Here is a 20,000-nt window from a genome sequence, read left to right as displayed (position 1 = left end):
CAGAGACAGAGAGACAGACAGTGACAGAGAGACAGACAGAGACAGACAGAGACAGAGAGACAGACGGTGACAGAGAGACAGACAGAGACAGAGAGACGGACAGTGACACAGAGACAGACAGAGACAGAGAGACAGACAGTGACAGAGAGACAGACGGTGACTGATATTGGCATTATTGATCATTTCCTCTATTGATAATTGAGTTCCTGATCATTTGGAGTGTTAGAGCTGATTTAAATAACAACATTCTCTTTTAATTTGTAAAATAAATTCCATCAATGTCTTGTCAATAACTTTGACTTGTACTGAAGTATTTGTCCTGTTCTCAGTGGACAAAAGTATCATGTGACCTTCACAAAGTGATCCAATCAGATTCTTACCAAACTGACTTCTTCCTGACTCTGAATCCGATTGGTTATCTGCTCAGCCAATGAACTCACTCCACCAGTGTACATGTGGAGACACTGTGATTGGACAGACAGATGGACAGACACAGAGACACACAGAGATCATCATCTGCTGATGCATCCAGTTTCACACTTCAGAGTTTCTGGCTTCTGAGATTCTTTTCATATTTTTGAACTGGAAGTTTCCAAAGCTGAGCTGCTGAAGCGTCTTTCAGATGTTCCAGCTGCTGAGTCAGCAAATGCTGCCTGGAGGCTGATCTGAAATCAGCTCTGCTTACATCAATAGGAACTATTCACAGTGAGAACAGATTGTTATTGATCATTGATCACATGAACCATCAGCCCTGCAGGGACACTCTGATACACTGAACAAGCTGCACAGATACCCAGAATGCACTGCAGCCTAAGGGGGAAAACAACTGCTGACTCTTTATTTCAGTCTCAATGAACTTTCATTTCATCTGAATAGCATTAAAATGACTCGCCAACTGTTTCACCGCAGCTCACACCAAAACTATCCTGATCAATCGTTCCCAAACTGAAAAGCCCTGCAGCGCCGTCCGACATCTCTGAAAATCTTCTGTGGGTCAAAAGTCTGATCAACACATGAGATATAAGATCTGTCCACGCCGTTACTAAAAACAGGCTGACACCTATTAAACACAATCACATAAATGAAGAATAACACGTCATTTAAATCCCATCAGTTTGTTTTATTAGTTCTGATTACCTTTTTAAAATAAATACTCAGATTTTATGGTCATTTCAAACTAATTTCTCACTTTGGGAATCAGTGATGCAGATGGTGAACAGCTCTACAGGTGGGAGGAGAAAGGGAGGCGGACTGTCCCTTTAATGCAAAGGATCTCAGTTATTCTACACCACAACCACACTGACGATACCCAGAATGCACGGCAGGAGGACCATACCTGCTCGTCCTCGTTGAGCACACTCTGAGACTTGATCTTCTCTTTGAATCGAAAACTCATCTGTTCCTGCTGAAGAGTTCGTTTCCTCTGAGGAGGCGTTTCCATGGAGACAGACAGGACGTTCACATGTGGACTTGAGTACAACTTGACAAATACTTTTACTACCTCTAATCTATTATATCTCAGAGGGAAATACTCAACTACTGACTCACAACAAGAAAATAAATAAACCGGAGTCACATTCAGACCTGCACTGAACTTTTATTATTATTTATTTTATTATTATTATTTATTTTATTATTATTATTTATTTGTGTTGTGTGAAATGTTGTTTTGTTGTTTGATTGCTAAACATGACGTGCTGTTTAAAGGCTTCATTATCAGCTGTAGCTTCAACCTGCACCTTTTTCAGACTGCAAACATTTCTCAGTTTGTTAAATTACTTAGTTACTTAGTTACTTAAGTGTCTGCCATTTTCTGCGACAGGATATAATGCATTAATGTTCTTGTTTCTATCTGCAGACGTAAATAAATCTTTCTAAAAAGATCCTCCAGTATCTGACCCAACAATGTCATTTTGTAGAAATACTCTGGTGTTTTAAGGGATTTCAGTCTTTTTTCCTGGAAAACAATTAAAAACTGTTGACCTCCCATCCTGAAAATGAGGGAACTAAATGTTTGTCCAAACACACTCGTTCTCTCTGCAGCATGATGGAGAACACACACACACACACACACAGCAACGCAGCGTTTCTGCAGCGTTTCTGCAGCGTTTCTGCTGCGTTTCTGCTGCGTTTCTGCAGCGTTTCTGCAGCGTTTCTGCAGCGTTTCTACAGCGTTTCTGCAGCGTTTCTGCAGCGTTTCTACAACAGCTGCAACTAACAAAAAGTTAGTCTGGACAGCAAACTTCTGTTGCATTTTTAAATCAGTACAACAAAGACTTTTGACTTTTGACCTGATTTTCCTCGAGGGAAATCTAAAAGTCTTGTATCTACAGGGTTTTCCTGCCTGAACCAAACCAGTTTTATTTCACTGAACTAAGAATATGTGTGTTTGTTGAAGCACAAGTTTCCTTGTCAGCCTCTAAAGAACATCATGTTCAGGTGAACAAGCCGATCAGAAGTTTTACCTAAACTCGAAAAACAAAAGTTGAAAAATTTGAAAATCTATTGCCTCAGTTTACTTGAATCACTTGTTTTTCTCAACCATTTTATTTTTAAGGTGTTTTCTGTAATACTGAGGGAACTGAACACACACACTCCACTGGCTCAACTGGTTTCTACTGGTTCTACCAGGATTTACCGGTCTCCATGACGACACGTGAGGAGGTGGAGCTGCAGCTGGCTGAGAGTCTGCAGACTGTGAAGGTCTGGACAACAGCGCCCCCTGCTGATCAACACACGTTAATAACTAACTATGATTATTATGAACATGTTCATAACATCTCATCTGGTTTATTAACAAACTTTTATAACAGCAGTATGACCACTTTGTGCAGCAGGTTATAATGACATAAAGTATCATAATAACTTCATAATCACAGTGTTATAATTCTCATTGTTGTAAACATTTTATAATGCATTATAATCACTGTAATGCATTATAATGTCTTTATTAGTTACTCTAAATCAGCAGTTCCCAAACTGTTTCCTTTCAACTATTAAATTAATCAACTACTTAGATTATTGATTAATTGTTTTGTGGCATTTTTTTCAGTAAAAAAGTACAAATTGTCTGATTTCAGGTTCTTAAATGTGAAAATGTTCTGGTTTCTTTACTCGTCTCTGATAATAAACTGAATATCAGACAAGACGTTTGATGAAGTCATTTTGGACTTTGATCAATATTCTATGGACCAAACAACTAATTGATTAGTGGAAAAATTATTGCCAGAGTTTTTTCAATTAAATTTTTCAACTGACAAGATAAGTTTTTTAAAATTTTCTGACATTTTACAGACCAAATAACTAATCAATTAATTGAGAAAATAATTGTTACAGAAAAGACTTGAAAAATGTGCTCCACATATCTGGACCCGTTTCTGATGAGTAGTTTCTGTATCGATTATCTGTCATTTTCTCCATTGATTGATACGTTGTTGAAGTGAAATGGTGCAAAATGTTGCACCTGTGACAAATGAAAAAGTCAAAGTAATAAAACATCGAGTCAGTTCTTTGCTCTGATTGGTAGAACTGCAGGAAGCTGTTGATTGGCCCAAAATAAATTTTAAATTTACATTAACTGATCGCATCGTCAAGCTTCCTGGAGCGATTGATTATGTGTTTTCAGTGATGATAATTTGATCATGTAGAATAACTGAGTCCTGTATGAAGTTTATTATTGATCTGTATTACTGACATCACTGTCACTGTGAACTCACCTGTCGCTGTAACGATGCAGAAGAAGAAGAAGAAGAAGATCCTCTGCAGGGAGACAAGTTCTCGTCCAGCTTCGCTTGCAGTTGATTGGCCATCAGACGCACTCTGGAGCGACCAGACCCGCCCACAAATGACTCATCACACACCTGACCGTCAGTATCACCATTCAGGTCACATGACTGGAGACAGAAAACTTTATTCACACACAAACTGAAGACAGAAGTGACCTGACCAGTGAATTTAAAGCTGTAAAGTGAAACACTGACGTCCTGCTGCTCTTGACTCGCTCGACTTGTCCTCCTGCGTTTCCCCCGAGCGTCCTGCTTCTGGACAGACATGACGAGAGGTTAATGGACACACAGAGGAGTATAACAGACACACAACAGACACACTGAGGGGTTGATGGACACAGCAAGGGGTTAATAGCTCACAGACACAGTAATAAAGAACCTTGGTGTTCCTCTTCCTGGACGGGCTGAGTCCCAATCTGCTGAGGAGAGACGCTGGAGTGATGAGAGCTGATCTCAGGTCAGAGCTCTGACTCAGACAACCTGAGACATCAACAGACACAACAGACAGACAATATCAACATATAATAAATGTGATAGAATTTTTTTTTTTTTCTGTTGTCTCATTACTGACATCATCATCATCATCATCATCATCATCATCATCATCATCAGTAGTAAAACTGACTCAGCAAATTAAAGTCAGTCTCTTTTGATGAGGTCAGCGTTTCTTTGGTTTAAGAATTCTTAAACGTCTTTTTTTTTTTTAAAAACTTTTAATTTTGTTCTTTCAACTAAATAATTATTTTTACTGATTTATGAGTCTTTTTTGTTGTTTTTTTGTTTGTTGTTTTGTTTTTTTGTTGTTGAGTTTGTATTTTTTAAATAGAGGGATGTATGTTTTTAGTCGTAAACAGTCCTTTTAGATTAAATAGCTTCTTTTGTATTACGTAGTCTTTTTTTTTTTTTTTTGATTATATATTGTCTGTGGGCGTCTCACCAGCAGGGGGTGGTGTGTCTTTGAGCAGCTGGTAGAACTGACTCAGGTACATCACCATGGACAGAGAGTCTGGTTCTCCTACAGAGGACATCTCGTCCACTGTCATCAGAGGAGAAATACCAAACTCTGTCTCAGCCACATCAAAACCCAGTCGAGTGTTCTCTTCTACTGAGGACTCGACCAGAGAGTCAAAGTCACTGAGGACAGACGAGACAGAGAGTCAAAGACAAGACAGAGAGTCAAAGACAAGACACATAGTCAAAGTCACTGAGGACACAGAGAGTCAAAGTCACTGAGGACAGAGAGAGTCAAAGACAAGACAAGGAGTCAAAGTCACTGAGGACAAATTGAATCAGAAATGAACATAAAAGTAAATGTGTCCTGTGTCTCAGTGTCTCAGTGTCTCAGTGTCTCAGTGTCTCAGTGAGGTGGATGTGCAGTTTTACATGAGATCAGGTCGATATCGATGAATCAGAGCACAGAGAGCAAGTCCACTCTTCCACGATGTCGTCAGGTCGCTAACAGCAACGCCACGATAACCACGAGTCTGCTCCTGACACCAAGACAGCAGCTTATTGGACTGAGAGAAAGAATCTGTGGGAGAGGACAAGACAGAGGACCAATCACATCACAGAGATGAGACAGAGGGGACATGTTACAGGCAGATAAATTGGACTCACCTTGTCTGAATAATCTGGGTGATGGCAGACGGATGATGTCATCACAGTGTGTGTTTAGCCCCACCTCCTCACCTGTGTCCACCAGATGTCTCACCTGATAGAGAAAAGCAGAAGACAGCTGTTTGTGTCAGCTGGAAGTAGAGTTGAGCATCAGATCATAAATATATGTCCAGTATATTTATATTATGATTTAACTGGATGTGTGCGTACCTGAGCAGGTGAAATGAGCAGACGGTTGATGTTCACGTATCGGGTCGCTGGATCGACTGTAAACAGACTGAAGTTCTTCTGCAGGTTCTCTGGAGTTGTCTGAGGGAGGAGACGGTACACCCTCTCTCTGAAAGACAGAGACAGACGTGTTGTCACTGCAGTAAAACACATGGATACAAAGAAAGATGGCCGCTATGTCTCTTCATGGTATCGAGGCCCCACCCACACTCCCTTTACTACATATCATCAAATAACAAAAAATAACCTTTTAGTTTATCTTTAGGCGACATTATTTAGGTGTACTTTGATTTTTGTCCCATCTGCTAACATGGAGGGGGTGGGGCTTATGGTCTGTACTGCAGCCAGCCCAGATGTTCTGGAGAAACTTGAGGGGAGTTGTCATGTCATCCATCTTTACATATGTCAGTGGTATAATATATATATGTGCACTATGACAGCACACAGTCATCGACAAAGTGTTGTCAATAAAGACAACTTAAAATGGAATATAACTTTATTTCTAATCAATCAATTGTTACAATAAATGGTTCATTTTAATGTCAAGGGCTTTCACATTAATAACTGGGTGCAAAATGAAACTGTCAAAAAGTGTCCTGATGTCTATGACAGGACATAAACTACATGACGGTCTATAGGGACCTTTCTGCCAGGACGTCCAGAGGAGCTCCTCCTTCACACCATCTTCTTATCATCCAGGCTGAATCCAGAGCTGCAAGAAACCCTCGAGCTATCCCTGTCCCCATTGGCCAGAAAGGCTGCAGACAGACAGGTGGACAGACAGGGGGACAGACATCATTATCACCTGTCTGACTGATTCAGGAGGTGAAATGTGTTTAATACTGATCAAAAATCAATGACTTATTGTCCAGAATCTTTATTGAGTCCATTTAACCTCATTGGTCTCATAGAAGGTTACCTGTCTCACCTCCAGCAGACTGTCTGTCTTTAAACCTGTCTCACCTCCAGCAGACTGTCTGTCTTTAAACCTGTCTCACCTCCAGCAGACTGTCTTTAAACCTGTCTCACCTCCAGCAGACTGTCTGTCTTTAAACCTGTCTCACCTCCAGCAGACTGTCTGTCTTTAAACCTGTCTCACCTCCAGCAGACTGTCTGTCTTTAAACCTGTCTCACTTCCAGCAGACTGTCTGTCTTTAAACCTGTCTCACCTCCAGCAGACTGTCTGTCTTTAAACCTGTCTCACCTCCAGCAGACTGTCTGTCTTTAAACCTGTCTCACCTCCAGCAGACTGTCTGTCTTTAAACCTGTCTCACCTCCAGCAGACTGTCTGTCTTTAAACCTGTCTCACCTCCAGCAGACTGTCTGTCTTTAAACCTGTCTCACCTCCAGCAGACTGTCTGTCTTTAAACCTGTCTCACCTCCAGCAGACTGTCTGTCTTTAAACATGTCTCACCTCCAGCAGACTGTCTGTCTTTAAACCTGTCTCACCTCCAGCAGACTGTCTGTCTTTAAACCTGTCTCACCTCCAGCAAACTGTCTCCCACCAGCGTGACCAACAGCTGGTGTCCATGGCGTTGGCGAACCATGGCGGCATTCTCTGATGCGTACATGCAGGTGAAGTCAAACATGGCGACGTCTGGCTGACCGTAGTGATTGATGGCAAAGTCCAGAGATGGCAGCTGATGATTGGTGGAGAAGTCTGCAGCCTCGCGGGCATACATCTGCAATGCATTCTGGTCCACGTTCCCTCGAGAGAGAAGCTGCTCAGTGTCTGCAAAGTCCTGAAGAACAGAGAAGAACAGGTTGTTTTAGAACCGTCTCAGACTTTTGTCAGTGTTGTGGGTGATGTGACTCGGACTCGTGTGACTCGGTTTGAGCTCTGACCTGTAGAATGACTCCTTTCTCTAACAGACTCTGTTTCTTTGCTGTCATCACAAAGTAGTGCGTATCATCTTTGTAGTACACAATGTTCTCCAGATCGATCCCTGAATCAGATAGAAGAACATGAGGATGATGGTGATGTTCCACTTGTTCTCAGATCTTCTCACTGTTCTAACCTGTCTCCTGTCGCAGCTCCTGGAAGAACCTCTGGTTGAAGATGAACGCCACGCCGCTGATCTCCTCCACTTTGGCCTCAGCTGTGGTGTTCCTGTTCTTAAAATTGGCTGTGACTGCGATCGCCAGCTTCCCTCTGAACTCTTTACGCCTGAAACCTGAAACATAACAAACAGTTTGAAACAGAGTTTTTTATTAGAACGCTGCAGAACGTCTCCTGTACACGTCTGACTGGAAATATATCATTTATTTGCAACGTTTTGGTCCTAGACCTTCGTTTTGCCTGATGAAGACTGAAATGTTGTTTTCCCTCTCCAGCGCAAAAATGTGTGAAGTGTTTTCTTTGTTATTATAATAAAAGCTTTACAATATTACAAAAATGTTATAATATTTTCTGCAAAGTCTGAAGAACGATTGTAGTAAAACTGAGGAAAGTGAAAAATATATATAAAAAAGTAACTCGACTGGACTTTTCTGTCTGTTCTTCAGTCTGAAGGCTCAGAGTCAGTTGAGTCTTTGACGGATTCAGTGGACCTGGCAGCGTGTTCCTGCGTCCGTCTGCTCCCACGATGACATCAAACTCCAGCTGACTGACAGGATGAGACTTTGGCTTGACCTCCATCCTCCAGCCCACCTCTGCACAAGTACAGGTAAACAAGTACACAGGTACACACATAAACAAACAGGTACACAGATAAACAAACAGGCACACACATAAACAAACAGGCACACAGATAAACAAACAGGCACACAGATAAACAAACAGGCAGACAGACAGATAAACAAACAGGTACACACATAAACAAACAGGCACACACATAAACAAACAGGCACACACATAAACAAACAGGTACACACATAAACAAACAGGTACACACATAAACAAACAGGTACACAGATAAACAAACAGGCACACACATAAACAAACAGGTACACAGATAAACAAACAGGCAGACAGACAGATAAACAAACAGACAGACACATAAACAAACAGGTACACAGATAAACAAACAGGTACACACATAAACAAACAGGTACACACATAAACAAACAGGTACACAGATAAACAAACAGGCAGACAGACAGATAAACAAACAGACAGACACATAAACAAACAGGTACACAGATAAACAAACAGGTACACACATAAACAAACAGGTACACACATAAACAAACAGGTACACACATAAACAAACAGGTACACAGATAAACAAACAGGCACACACATAAACAAACAGGTACACAGATAAACAAACAGACAGACAGACAGGTACACAAACAGACAGACACATAAACAAACAGGTACACAGATAAACAAACAGGTACACACATAAACAAACAGGTACACACATAAACAAACAGGTACACACATAAACAAACAGGCACACAGATAAACAAACAGGCACACAGATAAACAAACAGGTACACACATAAACAAACAGGTACACAGATAAACAAACAGGCACACACATAAACAAACAGGTACACAGATAAACAAACAGGTACACACATAAACAAACAGGCACACACATAAACAAACAGGCACACACATAAACAAACAGGCTAACACATAAACAAACAGGTACACAGATAAACAAACAGGCACACAGATAAACAAACAGGTACACAGATAAACAAACAGGTACACAGATAAACAAACAGGCACACAGATAAACAAACAGGTACACAGATAAACAAACAGGCACACAGATAAACAAACAGGCAGACAGATAAACAAACAGGCACACACATAAACAAACAGGTACACACATAAACAAACAGGTACACAGATAAACAAACAGGCACACAGATAAACAAACAGGCACACAGATAAACAAACAGGCACACAGATAAACAAACAGGCACACAGATAAACAAACAGGTACACACATAAACAAACAGGTACACAGGAAGGCAGAAAGATCTGAAGATGAACTGGTCTCATGACGCTTCAGTTGACATTTTTAAGTTTACAAACTTGAAGTGGAACCAACTTCTTTCAGGACTTCCTGCTTCATTTATTTGTTTTCAAACTGGGGTCTATGGACCTGCAAGGGTCCTTTAGTAGGTTACAGGGGGTCCCTAACAAAAAGAGTAGTAGAAAAAAAATTAAATTTAATCACATTTTTCACATTTGATTGTTAGTTAAATGTGAAAACAATTCATTATCTTCTAACCTAAAACAAAAAATAAAAATGCTCAGAGGGAACTGAAATGTCCTTTCAGCAGATTCACGTCAGCTTGAATTTCATACTAAAGTTGACAGCTTCTCTCAGGACTTCCACTTCAGCTGAAACGTCCAGCTCAGTTTATCACTTTGACATTTCAACAGTCTTTCAAATCAAAATTTTCAGCGGAGTTCAGCACTTCAGTTTCCCTCAGAAGATGCAGCTTCTTGTAGTTTACATTGTTTTAATTGTTTCAAAAAGCTCCGAGGGTTTTCCAGTTTACGTAGTTTTTGTCTAACACTAACGTTAGCCCAAATTAGCTTGATCACATTCAGGGTATTTTACTTCCAGGCTTAAATAAATGTATCCAACATGTGCGATCATATTTCAGAATTCATTTATGTCTTTCTGGTTGTATCACGTAACACTTTCAAACAGTAATGTTAGCTAGGAAGTGGCTGAATGCTAACATTAGCTATTGTCTCACAGTAGCTAACATGTTATCAAATATGTAGTTTTATCTTGAAATATGTCCTGATGTCTTTAGTCTGTACGTTTATACGACGGCAGGATGACGTCAGGCAAAAACAACGGCCAGGTGAATTCAACTCATTTCAAAAGTTTTAACATGTTTAAAAGGGTTGAAGTTTGGTCTCGCTGAGTCTGCTGTGGTTATTAATATAAAGGTGGTTCTCACTGTGTCTGTGCTGGTTCTCTGGAGGTTCCACCAGGTTCTTAAATTCCACATTGACGTGAACTTCGACCCCCAGCAGTAAGGCGACCTTCAGCAGGACCAGCTGCAGTTGACGGATACCTGCACACAGAGGACAGGAGCTGCTGATTGGATAATTCTGTTCTGATCAGACAAGAGTAACAGATCACAGACTCACTGATGTGGTCGATGGAACCGGCACAGAACTTCCCGTAGAACTTTTTGGCCCCGAGGCCCCGCAGGTCGTGGATGGTGAAGGGCCACAGGTGGAGCACGTTATTCCTGGAGAACGAGTCCCTCTTCTCCAGCAGCACCACCCGAGCTCCCATGAAGCTCAGCTCCACTGCCGTCCTGAGGCCGCACGGCCCCGCCCCAATAATCACAACCTGACCAATCAGAGAGAGAGATATAGCTGACCACAACTCTCACTTTGGTTATACAAGAACCGGATGGCTCGTAGCAACACGAGAACTGAATCCACACTGTTCCTCCTGAATCTGAGGTTCAGACGTGGTCAGAGTTTTCCAGGGAACTGGAGTCAATGTTCCAGTGGAATCACTGGAGCACATCATCTGGTCTCCCATTTTAAAAATGGGACGCACCACCCCTGTCTGCCACTCCACAGGTCCTGTCCCTGACTTCCACGAGACACACAAAGTGTCAAAGTGTGAGTCCAGCCCCTCTACAGGAGTTTGGTTTAAAGGAGAGTCCAGCTGTATCTATATATATATATATATATATATATATATATATATATATATATATATATATATATATATATATATATATATATCTATATATCTATATATCTATGTATCTATATATCTATATATCTATATCTATATATCTATATCTCTATATCTCTATATCTCTATATCTATATCTATGTATCTATATCTATATCTATATATCTATATATCTATATCTATATATCTATATCTATATCTATATATCTATATATCTATATATCTATATCTATATATCTATATCTATATATCTATATATCTATATATCTATATCTATGTATCTATATCTATATCTATATCTATATATCTATATATCTATATCTATATATCTATATCTATATATCTATATCTATATATCTATATATCTATATATCTATATCTATGTATCTATATCTATATCTATATATCTATATCTATATATCTATATCTATATCTATATATCTATATCTATATATCTATATCTATATCTATGTATCTATATCTATATATCTATATATCTATATATCTATATATCTATATCTATATATCTATATATCTATATCTATATATCTATATATCTATATCTATATATCTATATATCTATATCAATATATCTATATCTATATATCTATATATCTATATCTATATCTATATATCTATATCTATATATCTATATATCTATATATCTATATCTATATATCTATGTATCTATATCTATATATCTATATATCTATATCTATATATCTATATATCTATATATCTATGTATCTATATCTATATATCTATATATCTATATATCTATATATCTATATCTATATATCTATATATCTATATATCTATGTATCTATATCTATATATCTATATATCTATATATCTATATCTATATATCTATATATCTATATATCTATATCTATATATCTATATATCTATATCTATATATCTATATATCTATATATCTATGTATCTATGTATCTATATCTATATATCTATATATCTATATATCTATATCTATATATCTATATCTATATATCTATATATCTATATAACTATATCTATATATCTATATATCTATATATCTATATATCTATGTATCTATATCTATATATCTATATATCTATATATCTATATATCTATATCTATATCTAACTCTATTAGCTCCGCTGCTTCACAGGAAGCAGCTCCTGAGTTCGAGTCCCCCTGCTGGCTCGACAGTTTGTGACTGGGTCAGAGCCTTTCTGTGCAGAGTTTGCATGTTGTCCTTGTGTCAGCGTGGGTTTTCTCTGGATACTCTGGTTTCCTCCCACCATCAGAAGACATGCAGCACAATAGGTCAACTGGCTACTCTAGGCTCCACCCCCCGCGACCCTTCAAGGATAATGAATATATGGATTAACGTACCGTGGTGTTCTGGCAGACTCGGGCCCTCTGGTACTCTTGCTGTGCAGCCCTTCGGTCCAGTTTGGCCCACAGAGCGTTGGCCCTCCAGTAGTTGAGGCGGTGTTTGATTGGTCGGTACAGCGGCTTCTCGGCGGCGCTCCTGTCCAGGCGCAGGTGTTCACACAGCTGGCTGAAGGACCGGAGCGCCGCCCTGCAGGTCGATGACGACACAAACTCATCAAACAGCTCCTGAGCTCGGCATTCTGGGTACAACTCATCTCCCATGGCGACCCCAGAGGCTGCAAGGCACCATGGGAAGGGTGTCACCTGCTGATGATGTCACTGATGGACTCCAGGTTGCCATCTGTTGTCTGGGAGATGACTCAGCCCAAAACTGAGAGGACGGAGAGAAAACATGAACATTCATTTATTTAGATTTCTTTCTTTAAATTGATTTCATTCTGATTTCCACACATTATTTTTTTAAAGTAAACTTGTGTTTCCATGAACTCAAACCTTTCTGTTTGTCCTTGTCCTGTTTCCTCCTCCTGTCTGTCTCTGTGTCTGTGCTGTGTCTGTCTCTGTGTCTGTCTCTGTGTCTGTGCTGTGTCTGTCTCTGTGTCTGTGCTGTGTCTGTCTCTGTGTCTGTGTCTGTCTCTGTGTCTGTGTCTGTCTCTGTGTCTGTGCTGTGTCTGTGCTGTGTCTGTGCTGTGTCTGTCTCTGTCTGTCTCTGTGTCTGTGCTGTGTCTGTCTCTGTGTCTGTCTCTGTGTCTGTCTGTCTCTGTGTCTGTCTCTGTGTCTGTGTCTGTGTCTGTCTGTGTCTGTCTCTGTGTCTGTGTCTGTCTCTGTGTCTGTGTCTGTCTCTGTGTCTGTGCTGTGTCTGTGCTGTGTCTGTGCTGTGTCTGTCTCTGTCTGTCTCTGTGTCTGTGCTGTGTCTGTCTCTGTGTCTGTCTCTGTGTCTGTGCTGTGTCTGTCTCTGTGTCTGTGCTGTGTCTGTCTCTGTGTCTGTCTGTCTCTGTGTCTGTCTCTGTGTCTGTCTGTCTCTGTGTCTGTCTCTGTGTCTGTGTCTGTCTCTGTGTCTGTCTCTGTCTGTCTCTGTCTGTCTCTGTGTCTGTGCTGTGTCTGTGCTGTGTCTGTCTCTGTGTCTGTGTCTGTGCTGTGTCTGTCTCTGTGTCTGTGTCTGTCTCTGTGTCGGTGCTGTGTCTGTCTCTGTGTCTGTGCTGTGTCTGTCTCTGTGTCTGTGCTGTGTCTGTCTCTGTGTCTGTCTCTGTGTCTGTGCTGTGTCTGTGCTGTGTCTGTCTCTGTGTCTGTGCGACTCCCTCACCCTCCTGGATCCCTGATCACATTCATTCATCTCACCTGCTGCCTGCTGCTCACCTGAGATCCACCCAGTAATCAGCCCTGCAGTATTTACCACCGGCTCATGTCTCATGTCTCATGTCTCGTGTCTCATGTCTCATGTCTCGTGTCTCATGTCTCGTGTCTCATGTCCAGGTCCAGGTCCAGGTTCGTCTCTAGAATCGTGTTTTGATAGTAAGTTTTCGTGTATATTTACTCTGTTTCTCTGCTGCTTCAGGATCACTGCCTGCCTGATCAGTTTTCAGCCGGAGAAACGCCTCCAACCCTCAGCCTCCTACCCCCGGAAACCCCCCCTCACCCCCCCTCACCCCCCCTCACCCCCCCCCCCCCCGCCGCAGTTTCACTCACTTTTACAATAAACCCTTTCCGTCACTCTGTTTTTGAGTCTGTGCTTTGCGTTTGGGTTTTATACACAGAAGAATATGAACAAAAACGTTCCAGGAATTAAATAAATTATTTTAAAATGAATAAATATCAGCTGGATTTTACATGATGATCAATAAACAATAAACAGGTTTGAGTTGATCAGTTAAAACCTGCTGCAGTCTGAGAAGCTGCTGGAGGACGTCCAGACGTCCTGCAGAGTACAGACACACACACACACACACACACACACACACACACACACACACACACAGACACACACACACACACACACACACACACACACACACACACACACACACACACACACACAGACACAGACACACACACACACACACACACACACACACACACACACACACAGACACACACACACACACACACACACACACACACACAGACACACACACACACACACACAGGTGAGCTGCTGCTTCAGGGTACAAGGTGACGTGTAGAAACTGAATAATTATTGTAGCATGAAAAATGTCTCACTGATGTTTATTGACTTTGTAAACATCTGATTTATTTTATCATTCTGCACAAGAGCTTGAAGAACATTTTGATTAAAACTGTTACATCAAACTGAAGTAAAGTATTCAATGCATGTATTATATTTGTAATAGAGTACTTTTACTTCAGGCTATTGTACGATACCTGAATGTGCCTCAAATAATTTAAAATGTTTCATCATTCAGTTTACTGAGATACTTTAAATATCATGAAGACAAAACATTAATCTACTTTGAGTGAAAGCTGAAGATCAATTTTAGAAGCAGTTTTTCAGAAATAAACCTGTAAAAAATGAAATGAATATTTTTTAATATGTTTGTGTAACATAGCAAAAGTGAATATTAATGAAGATTTACATGTAAATTTGAAGGATTATAACCAGAGGCTCATTTTCATCTCTTGGCCATTTAGACGTTTATGTTGAGAAACAAAAAAAATTATTGAAACTGACCTGCTGAAATTATTTCATCATGATCAATTTTACTGTGATAGTGATGTCACTCTGTTCAGGTCACATGACCAACATCTGCATGTCTGTGTATGTGTGAGTAGAAACAAAGAGGCTCACAGAGAACAGATCCATCTGTACCAAGCACCAACACACACCAACACACACACACACACACACACACACACACACACACACACACACACACACACACACAGACACACACAGACACACACACACACACACACACAGACACACAGACACACAGAGACACAGAGACACACACACACACACACACACACACACACACACACAGAGACACACACACACAGACACACACACACACACACACACACACACACAGACACACAGAGACACACACACACACACACACACACACACACACACACACAGACACACAGACACACACACACAGACACACAGAGACACACACACACACACACACACACACACACAGACACACACACACACACACACACACACACACACACACAGACACACACACAGACACACACACACACGCGCACACACACACACACACACACACACAGACACACACACACACAGACACACAGACACACACACACAGACACACACACACACACACACACACACACACAGACACACACAGACACACACACACACAGACACACACGCACACGCACACACACACACACAGACACACAGACACACACACACACACACACACACACACACACTTCTAACATTTAAAGACCTTAGAACAAATTGACACAAAAAAGTTACTCAACAACAAACAAACAAACAAAAATCAAACAAATAAAAGAAAACAAACATGCAGCACAACAAAGTTTGTTGAATCATTAAAGCTGAACATTGAACATCAGGTGAGTCTGACTGTAAAGGTCAAAACCAATCTGTCATTACAGGACATGTAGAACACACACCTGTCTGCTCTCTCTCTCTCTCTCTCACACACACACACACACACACACACACACACAGAGTTATAATATGTAAATGTTAACTCACGTCGTCTCAGAGCTGCTCTCCATCTTCATCTGCTGCACAGAAACACGTCTAAATCCACTTTAATCACACACACACACACACAGTGTGTGAGGTCAGGGGGCGGAGTCTGTTCTGCACTGTTCCCGCCCCCTGAGGACAGACAGTAATCTGTAATCTCAGTGTGTCTGAGCTAACGAGATTAACAGGAAGAGATCAGGAGCCAGAGATCACCATCATCATCATCGTTTTCATCAGTGTGTACAGACGCAGCAGCACCGCCATCAGGCTGTCAGCGTCATGACAACACTTGTGCCACCATCAGGTCAACGTGTCAACATGGCAAAATACCTGCAGAACAGCCTCAGCTAATGTTAGCATGCTAACAGTCTCTCTTTATCTTTACTGTTGATGAGCAGCACAGTAACACACTAAACAAAGATGGTAAACATGCTGTTAGCATTTAGCATTTAGTTAACAAACAGTCTGGTTTCATATGATATATGACACATGAAATTCTCTAGACAATAATTTCCATGTTAAAATATAAAAAAAAGATTGAATTTATATAAGAAAGTAAATGGACATTATTAAATGACTGAGAAATATTTAAATTTATGTTTATGGTCTTTCTGTTCATGTTATCATGTATAATTTGTTTTTTTTTAATTAATTTTGGAAAGTACAAACTGAAATGAGCTGAATAAACTAGGCTAGAAATTAAACCATGCTTTAGTTAATAAATGTATTTTTTATTTTAAATATATTTTGTAGAATAAAACATGTTTAGGTTACTTAAAAATAAGTAACGAAGTTCTATAAGCAGCAGGACGAACTGCTCGGTGGGTGAGGAGAGTACAAACAGACATACGATTACATCAGCTGGCTCTAATTAACCAGCTGTCATTTTTTAATTTATCAGTAATTAAACTGAAATTATTAATGAAAGGACAGAAACTTGTGATATCAGTAACATATTTAATATCATTATATTACAAATATAACAAGAATAAAACAACAATTTGTGGTTGTAGATGTCATCAGGAGCTTTGCTGAAAAAAAGCAGTAAATCATAAATATGAATAAATAAATGTTGATATAAATAAATAATCCAACATATGAATAAATAACATTTGAGCAATAACGTGTTACTCACCAGCAGAGCTCGACCTTTAGTTTCTATCGGCAGCAGAAAGTTTCCCAGAGCGCAGATCACACAGGCCACAGCAAACGGACTGAGCGCCTGAATCACCGACTGAGACATCAGCACCTGAAGTACACACACAATGATGTCACACACCTGAAAACTCACTTGAGAGGTCCCTAAGCAGGACACTGAACTCACCTGAGCGATGAACGGAGCAATCATTCCTCCAATACGACTGAACGACGTACAGAAGCCCATCCCTAGAGATCGCGCTGCTGTTGGGTACACCTGAGGGACAAAAACACCTGTTACACCTGTTGCACCCATTAACCTGATGTCTGGACCAATAAAGACCTCCAGCATAGTCTGGACATACCTCAGCAGTGTAAATATAAACCACATTAAAGTTCATGGAGACCAGAGAGCGGAGCAGGAACAGCAACACCGTGAAGCCAAACCTGGAGAAAACACAGCAACACAAAGTCCTCATAAAACTGTACAAACTCAGACTGGAGGTCCTCATAAAACTGTACAAACTCAGACTGGAGGTCCTCATAAAACTGTACAAACTCAGACTGGAGGTCCTCATAAAACTGTACAAACTCAGACTGGAGGTCCTCATAAACCTGGATCGAGTCACATAGAAGGACCTCCTACACCCGGTCAGACATCAACAGCAGATAGAGAAGAGGAGTCTGAGGTTCTTACATGGTTGTGCAAATGTTGAGCAACATAAACAAGATGGCTGCCAGCAGCTGCAGTACCGTCAGACTCATCTTGCGTCCAAACATGGTCAGCAGACCGATGTTTAGTGGGACCACTGGGAGGACAGAGGGGGACACGGTAAGATAAACTGGTCTGTTCACAGCTCTTGACCTCACAAGGTGTTAAACTGACAAAATGTAATCTAAAGAGTTTATTATTTGTATGGTGGCCTGTTCAGGACATATCAACTGTGCTTTAAGGTGAATAATATTAGCATGTTAGCAGTGTTAGCATGTTAGCAGAAGTCATTTTAATGTGCTGACATTTAGCTATCATGTAACTGAAATCACAATGTGCTTACATGCTAACAAGTATTACCATGCTCCCACTGTAACAGTGCTACAGGATTGGTCAACACATCCCGCCCCTTTTTGCTCTGCTCCAATCACAGTTCAGCAAGCTTGGGACCTGGTTGAACCTCAGTCAACTTGTCCTTTCCTGTTTCCTGTATGCTTGGTGTACAGCTCATCTAGCTAACTATTGATGTAGATTAGCTGGCTACACAGCTAGCAGCTGCCAACATTAGCTACAAGGTTTAACTAGCCAGCTAATAATTGACGTAGATGCAGTTTTCTGCTAACATTAACTACAAGATGTAATAAATTAACTCAAACTTTTTCATGTCAACATGTAATCTGAGAGGATGTAACATCTGAGTATTTTTTTATTTTATTTTTTAGGTTTGATGTCTTCATAGTCAATCAATAATCAAATGAGGATCACAATAAATTATAATCAATCAAAATGGCAAACGCTGTTTTGTTCCTCATTGTTCCAACTTTAAAAAATGTGATAAAAGTTAAAATATTCTCTTTCTCCTGCTGTGGATCCCAGAGAACCCACTCCAGGACGCCAGCTGGTCTCCAGTCCTCAGTTTGAAAACCACTAGACTAGTTAATGACTGGTGAATATTAGATAGTTAGTTAAACAGCATTTTCAAACATTATCTGTAAGATATAACTAGTGTGCTAACAACTGAGGTTGATTGGCGGCGCTCTAGAGCACAGAGCAAAGAGGGGCGGGGCTTAGGAAAGGTCAATTACAAAAACTGTAAATAAAAGGTTTTGAAACAACATTTAGACAATCAAGTAGTTTGAAAATAAAACTGTTGAATAAATAAATAACATCAGTGATTTTCTTTAAAATACTCAGAAACTGGAACAGAGTTTGGTTTGTATCTGAAAAGTCACACGCCTCGTGATCTTGATCTCAGTTTGTAACGTACGTGCGACCTCGCCCAGACAGCTGATGAGCAGCGTCTGATAGTCACTGAGAGCGAAGGGGATGCAGTAACACAGTCCGTCCTCATGGCGGTGTTTGACCCGATGCTCTCGATCTGCGTCCATCACACACAACAAGTTCTTCTCCAGCAGCTCCGAACTGCTCAGCACAGAACCGTAGTACGCGAAGGACGCCACAAACCTGAAACAGGAAACGCACCTCAGTGACAAACCCGGAACACTTTTCAAAATAATTCACAAGCTATTTGTCAAATGTCTTATAACCTAAAAAGACTGTTGACAGGTGCAGAGGACTCAGAACTTCTCGTGATTGGACGATGGGTAACTGTACATGATCTGATTTACAACAGAATAGTTTCAGTCAAGTATTTGAATTTGAACATTTGACACTTGAATTTCTGTATTTGTCAGTGATGCATGAAGAAAAAAGCTGCATATTAAGACTCAGCTTTAATTCTGTTCATGGTCTGAACTCGTCACTGTGGAACTCGACTTCTCATTTGTTCC

The 20,000-nt window shown here is 40.4% G+C and overlaps 2 protein-coding genes across 2 annotated transcripts in view; both read right to left on the bottom strand.

The window, feature by feature from the left end:
• mical3b (microtubule associated monooxygenase, calponin and LIM domain containing 3b) overlaps positions 1-16,557 on the bottom strand; it is a 35,751-nt gene extending 19,194 nt beyond the window's left edge. The window contains exons 1-18 of the mRNA XM_084710762.1: positions 16,365-16,557; positions 12,650-13,022; positions 10,705-10,912; positions 10,512-10,628; positions 8,181-8,282; positions 7,649-7,804; positions 7,476-7,576; positions 7,115-7,372; positions 6,273-6,388; positions 5,613-5,739; positions 5,403-5,496; positions 5,169-5,316; positions 4,723-4,919; positions 4,165-4,265; positions 3,981-4,040; positions 3,717-3,893; positions 1,337-1,423; positions 381-464 (exon numbers count right to left, since the gene is read on the bottom strand). Coding sequence (XP_084566888.1) covers positions 381-464; positions 1,337-1,423; positions 3,717-3,893; positions 3,981-4,040; positions 4,165-4,265; positions 4,723-4,919; positions 5,169-5,316; positions 5,403-5,496; positions 5,613-5,739; positions 6,273-6,388; positions 7,115-7,372; positions 7,476-7,576; positions 7,649-7,804; positions 8,181-8,282; positions 10,512-10,628; positions 10,705-10,912; positions 12,650-12,913 — 2,397 coding nt within the window. The 5' untranslated portion in view covers positions 12,914-13,022; positions 16,365-16,557. The remainder of the gene's footprint in view (positions 1-380; positions 465-1,336; positions 1,424-3,716; positions 3,894-3,980; positions 4,041-4,164; positions 4,266-4,722; positions 4,920-5,168; positions 5,317-5,402; positions 5,497-5,612; positions 5,740-6,272; positions 6,389-7,114; positions 7,373-7,475; positions 7,577-7,648; positions 7,805-8,180; positions 8,283-10,511; positions 10,629-10,704; positions 10,913-12,649; positions 13,023-16,364) is intronic.
• Positions 16,558-17,298: 741 nt separating this feature from the next.
• Positions 17,299-20,000, bottom strand: part of svopl (SVOP-like) — a 10,054-nt gene continuing 7,352 nt past the window's right edge. Inside the window, exons 7-12 of the mRNA XM_084711522.1 lie at positions 19,478-19,674; positions 18,196-18,307; positions 17,864-17,945; positions 17,686-17,775; positions 17,497-17,610; positions 17,299-17,392 (exon numbers count right to left, since the gene is read on the bottom strand). Coding sequence (XP_084567648.1) covers positions 17,381-17,392; positions 17,497-17,610; positions 17,686-17,775; positions 17,864-17,945; positions 18,196-18,307; positions 19,478-19,674 — 607 coding nt within the window. The 3' untranslated portion in view covers positions 17,299-17,380. The remainder of the gene's footprint in view (positions 17,393-17,496; positions 17,611-17,685; positions 17,776-17,863; positions 17,946-18,195; positions 18,308-19,477; positions 19,675-20,000) is intronic.

The sequence above is a fragment of the Lutjanus erythropterus genome, chromosome 22, assembly GCF_056507025.1.
Source record: "Lutjanus erythropterus isolate fLutEry1 chromosome 22, fLutEry1.hap2, whole genome shotgun sequence".
NCBI lineage: Eukaryota > Metazoa > Chordata > Actinopteri > Lutjaniformes > Lutjanidae > Lutjanus > Lutjanus erythropterus.
The sequence above is the reverse complement of the archived record's forward strand: the minus strand, read 5'-3'. Positions and strand labels throughout refer to the sequence as shown.